The following is a 7,521-nucleotide window of genomic DNA, read 5'->3' on the forward strand; positions in this document are numbered from 1 at the left end:
CAGCACTGAGTTTTGGCTGAAAGAAGATTACAGTTGGGAGCTTAACATCCAAGGATACACATTGTACCAAAAGGACAGGTGGGTAGGCGGAGTGGGTGGGGTGGCTCTGATGGTAAAAATGAAATCACATCCTTAGAAAGAGGTGACAAAGGATCAGTAGGTGTAGAATCGTGGTTGGAGTTAAGAATCTGCAAGGATAAAGGCCCTGAATTAGGAGTCTTACGGTCTTGTAGAATTCTGCCTGTTTATAAATCTTTCCACAACCTTGTTACCCAGGAGAAGCAAATGAATAGACGAAAAACTGATGCAATGTGGCAGCCAAATGAAGTTAGAAAACTTTTCCTAAGGGTTAAGTTCACCTATGAATTACTTCAATGGATTTTATTGCTGGTAGGATCAATGCCTGTATCAGTGCTGGACGATAGTGCATAAGTAGAGATGAAAAAACAATTTTGCTTGTTTCAAGTGGAATGTCACTTCACACAATTAATTCTACATTTTCAGAATTGAATCGTCAGTCATCTTCTTAACAAGTCTACATTGGTAAAGTCTAAAGATGGGCTTTATTTGTCATGTGTTCTGTATGCATGGAGCAAGAACTACAACAGAGTAGTATCATTAAACAATTTTTACTGAGTAATGTAAGTAGTGGTATACGCTGGGCAACTTGCAGAGGGAGCAATGAACCGGGCCCATCAAGGTGAAAATACAGGCGCACTTGACCACCTACCCAAAAAACATGCGTCCTGCGTGTAGGAGGCCGAATTGATTCTCTACATGCACATCGCACACAATCTGATAAGGTACATCGACTACATGGAAGCTTGCTATAGACTGCAGCAATGACCAACACAGCCCAAAGGTGTCCTGAGGCAGTCCGGAAGTGTCACCATGCTTACGCAGCATGGCCACAACTTCCTAACCCTAGCTCGTACGTCTTTGGAATTTGGGAGGAAACTGGAGCACCCAGAGGAAACCCACGTGGTCATGGGGAGAATGTACAAACTCACGACAGCGGCAGGAATTGAACCCCAAACTTACAACTGACACTGTAAAGCAAACACTAACCACCATACCACCCTGAAGGTTACATTCAAGCAATTTTTTTTAAGACTTTCTCAAAGCGTCACATTCCAAAGTGGGGTGTGGAGAAGATGAGTTATTACTTTGGAATAGTTAATTCAAATAAAATTCCATTTTCAGTCATTTTTGTTTTAATTTATGAACATCACAGGAAACACCCACTAAATCCTGTGCTCCTGATTTTATTGCAGTTTTAGAAAACTTAGTAAAAATTATCTTTGAAGATGACATATTTGGTCATTTTGGGGGGAAGAATATCAGCTGCACAAATCTTTTCATAGAGAAAGCAATGATCACTTAAAATGTGTAGTCAGTATTTATTTCCCATAAATCTAGTTAACAGCTGCATGTAAAACTAATCATTATTGATTCTTGAAGATTTGAACACATGGCAAAAACCGTTTAACAGATCTTGAAAGGCTAATATAGTTGGCAAGATGGGATTCTCAGCTTTTGAGATTTGAGAATATTCTGACTTAAACTTCATGTCCAGAGAAATGAGTTGCTAATTTGTTCATCTCCACTTAAAATAGGAGTGAATACATCACATTGCTAACATGTACAATTCAAACTCTAATTTGTTTTTGGGAAAGAGATCTATCTTTATGAATAATTACTCTACAGTTTTAGAATTACAATTGTGAATTTGCAGATCCAACATTCTGCATCTGTACAAAATAAAAGCACAATACTGGATTCACCCAGCAGGCCATTCAGTATTTGTGAAAATGAACATTTTGAATTGAAGACCCTCCTTCATCTGTTTATTTCAATATTTCTAGCATTTTCTCTTTTTATCTTAACAGTTGTTTGTTGGATCATACCTCATAAAATTGGCTGCCATAATAGATCCGTTTCTACTTTTATTCATTAGCCTGATGAGGTTGTGAGAATGTTGTATAAATGATTTTTTTTTTAAAAACTGTTGTGTGTGATGCATCACCAGCTGAACGTTTACCAAAATGTACTGTAAAATCCCTAACAACACACACAAAATGCTGGTGGAACACAGCAGGCCAGGCAGTATCTATAGAAAGAAGCATTGTTGACATTTCAGGCCGAGACCCTTCGTCAGAAAAGATAGTAAGAGATTTGAAAGTAGGAGGGGGAGGGGAGGGGAAATCCAAAATGATAGGAGAAGACCGGAGGGGGTGGGGTGAAGCAAAGAGCTGGAAAGGTGATTGGCAAACGGAATACACAAAGCTGGAGAAGGGAAAGGATCATGGGACGGCCTACGGAGAAAGAAAGGGGGAGGGGTGCACCAGAGGGAGATGGAGAACAGGCAAAGAGTGATGGGCAGGGGGAGAAAAAAAAGGAGGGGGGTAAATAAATAAATCAGGGATGGGTTAAGAAGGGAAGGAGGGGCATTAACAGAAGTTAGAGAAATGTTTAAATCTTCTCTTCAGGAGTTCAGTGAAACTCTCTCTTGCTGCTCCTCATCTATAATTTCTTTGGCCCTTCAACTTTTATTATTTTCTACACTGTAAAATCGTTAAAGCAGTTTGTCAAATATCGTGTGTGGGACTAGTTCCAAGTCACTAGTTTTGCAAATTTGTTTTAAAAACTGGTTGAACTTGATCTTGCACTTAGGTTCTATGTGTTTATTTGAAACCCAGACCTCTACAAGGGCCAATTTTAAGTAGATTCATAAGTCTCTTCCTGGTTGGTGTTTTTTTTTGTTTTTTGTAAAATTCTAAATTTCACAATTTTCTTTAAGTGAATTTGTAGCAATTGTTGATTTCTGACAACGGGTCTCAAATTTAAAACACTTTACTATCAATAGGAAGACCTCGACCTCTTTCGATGCCTGTGGGCAAGAGCTGGATGGGTGAAGTCAAAGTTTGTCCAAGATCCCGAGTGGAAGGAAGGAAAGGTTTGTCAAAAGCTATAATCTTACAATGCTTAAGAAACAGTCAAATTGTAAAGAAAGCACTGTATATAGATTGTAATTCATATAAAAATTCTTAATTTCCTAGCTGTAAAGAAAAACTGATCTCTTTCAGATGAGGACTACCTCTACAGGTACTTCAGCAATGATAGAATCCCACCAATTAATGAAGATAATGTTGCAGCACCCGTTTCTGGACTGATAGCTGCCAACCACTCCAGAAGAGCTGTGAGTGGGAAAGATTATGTTGGCCCTGAACACCTCACAAGTGTGACATTTCCTATTCAGCAAGAAGGGCCCAAAAAAATCTTCAATTCACCAAGACAAAACTCACCAGAACATTCATCACGGGTCAGTTGGATTACAAGATTTAAGCTATTAACTCACTGAGATTTTTACCTAGTCATTTCAACTTGTGTCCAAGGGCAATACACAAAGCTACATATTTCATGTAAAAATTGAGGAAAATGTGGAAGTACTTTTTGTATTTTTGCATTAAATCTGAACATTCATTTGAATGGTGCCTTACACTGTCTAAATGGTTACAATTGCAGTCTGGTTTTCACCATTTACTCTAAAATCTCCCAGTAATAAATGTAGTCAGATTGTACAAATGCTTTGTTCATCTGGTACTTTAAGAATTAGTTACAGCGTGAATGCATTGAACAGCGCAAAGGCATGAGGAGGTATGCATCAACCCTCCCAAATTAGGTTCAGACTAAGTTATGGCGACATATTCATTCTTGAATCATTAGTAGAATTTAAAATGAGTTATGTAAATAGAACTAAAAGGATATCATCGAGTGTTACCTACATGGAATTGTAGTGAAAATTCTGATGTTACTGGGCATGTAACCCATTTTATGTACGTGGTTATAGACATTTAGTCACCTTTCTGAGGCTTGGTTGCTCCTCGGAAAGTTGGTGTCCAGCCTCATGTACGCATACCAAAGAGAGCTGGGGGTCTTGATGAATAGGCATTTGCACGTCTGTTCACGAAACAAATAGTAAAGGCAAATTTTCTTTACCCAGAACCTGACCAGTCATGTCATCAACCCTCCAGGTACAAAACTTGTCCAAAGTAGTTTACTGTAAAAAGCTATGCATATTCCCATCAATTTCATGGTTTGACATTGTGATGTGATAAAGAGCTTATTGATCAGCTGAAGAAATTATGCAATCTAGCATCAAAATGCTGTAACCTGGTAGGACTAATCTGCAGGTATATTGATGTAAGGCCTTCCCAAGCTACTATGCTCAAGAAAGTCAAGATTGTTAAAGTTACTTGTGATCTTCAAGCTTATAATAACCGAAGGTGCCACTGTGAATGATTCCTTTGAAACCAGTGACTGGTGGCTTAGAATCTTTTCCAAACCCTGCATAGTTGGAAAAACTTACCACATCATTTATAATACCTATTAAATGCAAATTGTAGTTTGAGATTGCTGCATGTGTCATGTACTTTCATTTAGCTGGCAATTACTTAAGTACATTTCATACCTTGAGATGCCGGGAGCAAGTATTTTCCATACTATTGTTAGATACATTTTGTGGCACCTTTCAATGGTTGTATTCCACTTCATTCCCTCACTTCTTTGGTGCTGGCAATATTTGGATATTCCCAGTACAGTTGCAGTTGGGTAAAAATTGTCTGATATCTCCTTGTTTAATGTGTTTTCACATGCTTATCGAAACTATTCTAGAGGTCAGTACCAATTGATATAATTTAAATCTGAAATTATTTTACTTCTAGATTCAAGTATTTTTCATTTTGCCATTATCCAAATTTAGTCATTGCTGAGCTGTTTTTCTTTGCTGTTTGCCTTTCCACATCTGAGTAGAACTTCAATCATCCTGCCTTCTGTAGGTTTTGTAGAAGGCTAATGCTTGGATGTGTGATCGGGGACACTGAAGTTTTTTTTTGATGGACCATTTCTACTTTTTTTTTTGGCTAAAGGTACCTGAAGAACTTTGATCATGGAAATTCCACATTCACATTTCAGTTCCTTACTGATTGTCCTGAGTTGTGATCTGTCTGCCCATTCCCAGCTCTTAAAGACAGCAATCGAAATCTAGCTCTAAAGAATACATTTTGATGCATGATTTATCTAAGGCATTATTTTATTTAATATGTTTAAGTTTCTCTCTGTTCTTTAAAAATAAGCAAGGTAAACTTTGAAATAGCTACTTCAATGACAAATTTGGACTGTATAAATGTTTTAAAAATTAAGCCATTTGTTATAACCAAAGTTTTGGGGATATTTACTGAATGTATGGAATTTATTAATCTAATTAAGCCAGTGAGTTTAGATTTACCATTTTTGCAGCAGACAGCAAGCTTCCCGTAGTTTTATATATATATATATATATATATATATATAGTGTACTGAAAAGAGGCACTTGTATAATTTGAATCATTTAAGGGCTGTGTGGTGACCTGTAATAGTGACTAACAAGGTTGCAAGCTTAAAGAATTAAGTCTCAAAATGCTTTTCTGAAATGGGAGGCAAAGCTGCATTGGCAGTTTTTTTTTGCCAAATAGACAATTATGCACCTGGAGTACTGGATTTTGTAAATTTGCAGCTATTCAGACTTTAATAGAGTATTTAATTATATGAAATATTTTAAGGTTCTGGATTTTTGCTTGTATTAATGCACAATATTCAAAACTTCTAATTTGTTTATCATTGTATAAATATTCTGTAAAACATGTATTGATAGAAACACTGAGTCCATGATATCCCCATTTGTTTAAATTAGCAGAATTTGCACAGAAAAGACGTGCCAGTATTTTTATGCAGATTTTCTGGTTGTCTAATGTTTTTGAATAAACCTCAATAGTTTATAGATAGGAGTGGTTTATTATTGCTATCTCGGGGAGCTGATATCTATGCACATTTTTGAGTTTAGATAAAAAGATGACTGAGTTTACTATTTGAAATGTGTTGAAACGATAACAAATTTCATTGTAAATAACTACCATGACTGCCTTCACCTTTGTTTAAAATGTGCTGTTAAAACTTGCAGGTCTATTAAAGATGCAACATTTTTCACAAATGATTATTTATTGTGCACTTTTACTTTGAGGATGCCAAGGTTTCTATTCCTACGCCCAGTAAATCTTACCGCAAGTGTGGAAGTAATCCGTGGTTCTTTTGAGTTGGGGGATGAGAAGAGCAGGGTGCTGGCTTTAACATGACACAGTGCACTGCCCACATTTTCCTAGACCCAGACTTGCTTGATTTGATCAACTTACTGAGTTGATCCTGAAATCATGAATTAAGATGATCAATATTTTCATTGAATGTGAAGTAATACACAAACCTAATGCACAAACTCACCCACACTGCTGTAATCTTCTGTTGGGCAGCGAATTCACACCCCCCACTACTAGAGTTTGTCAAAGCTGTTAAGAGTTTCATTTTAAGTACTTAATGATCTAGGGCATTCAGCTGCATGTAAGGCATTACTATTATTTTTTTTAATCACTTAAAATACCTTTAAGAATCATTGGGATCTCATCTGGGGAAGGTTTGACCTGTACAAAAAGGATGGGTTTTGCCTGGATGTGTGGGGGACCAATATCCTCACAGGCAGGTTTGCTAGCGCTGTTGGGGAGGGTTAAACTAATCTGGCAAGGAATGAGAACTGGAGACATAGGGCTGAGGATGGGGCAGCTGGGATACAAGTAGATGCAGAGAGACTGCGAGGAAGGACAGGCAGATGATGGGGATAAGTTGCAGTCAGTGGGACAAAATAAAGGACTGAAGGTGTTATATGTGAATGACCTTGTAACCCAGTAGCAAGTATGATATAGTGGGCATCACTGGGTCGTGGCTGAAAGAAGATCATAATTGGAGGCTTAGCACCAAGGATACACATTGTATTGAAAGGACAGCCAAGTAGGCAGAAACGGTGGGGTAGCCCTGTTCTTTTAAAAAATGAAATCAGATCCTTAGAGGTGATCAGAAAATGTAGAATCCTTGTGGGTAGAGTTAAGAAATTGCAAGGGTAAAAATACCCTGATGGGAGTAAAGCCCAGGCTCCCAGACAGTAGCCAGGTTGTGGGATTTAAATTACAATAGGAGATAGAAAAGGCATGTAAAAGGACAATGTTATGATAATCAAGGAGGATTTCAATCTCCAGGTAGATTGGGGAAAATCAGGACCCCAAGAGTAGGAATTTGTAGAGTGGCAGTGAGATAGCATGGCAGAGGCATGAGAGATTTGCTGCCCAAAGTTGATTGGAAAGGGACACTAGCAGGGATGAAAGCAGTGCAGCAATGGCTGGAGTTTCTGGGAGCAATTTGGCAGATGCAGACTAGATACATCCCAAAGAAGTGTTATTCTAAGGAGAAGATGAGGAAACAAGATGGCTTACAAGGGAAGTCAGAGACAGCAAAAATAGCAGAACAGTGGGCATATAATATAGCAAAAATTAGTGGGAAATTAGAGGATTGGGAAGCTTTTAAAAACCAACAGAAGGTAACTGAAAAGAAGAACCATTAGAGAAAACATGAAATATAAAGGTAAGCAAGCCAGTAATATAA

The 7,521-nt window shown here is 37.8% G+C and overlaps 1 protein-coding gene across 3 annotated transcripts in view; it reads left to right on the top strand.

Moving 5' to 3' along the window:
• Positions 1–6,028, top strand: part of cnksr3 (cnksr family member 3) — a 102,255-nt gene extending 96,227 nt beyond the window's left edge. For 2 of the 3 annotated variants that reach the window (XM_073051103.1, XM_073051105.1), the window contains exons 12-13: positions 2,867–2,956; positions 3,087–6,028. In XM_073051103.1, coding sequence (XP_072907204.1) covers positions 2,867–2,956; positions 3,087–3,361 — 365 coding nt within the window. In that variant the 3' untranslated portion in view covers positions 3,362–6,028. Of the gene's footprint in view, positions 1–2,866; positions 2,957–3,059 lie in introns of all 3 variants that reach the window. The other variant, XM_073051104.1, reaches the window with a different exon arrangement.
• Positions 6,029–7,521: the final 1,493 nt, after the last annotated feature.

This window comes from Hemitrygon akajei, chromosome 7 (genome assembly GCF_048418815.1).
Source record: "Hemitrygon akajei chromosome 7, sHemAka1.3, whole genome shotgun sequence".
NCBI classification, from domain to species: domain Eukaryota; kingdom Metazoa; phylum Chordata; class Chondrichthyes; order Myliobatiformes; family Dasyatidae; genus Hemitrygon; species Hemitrygon akajei.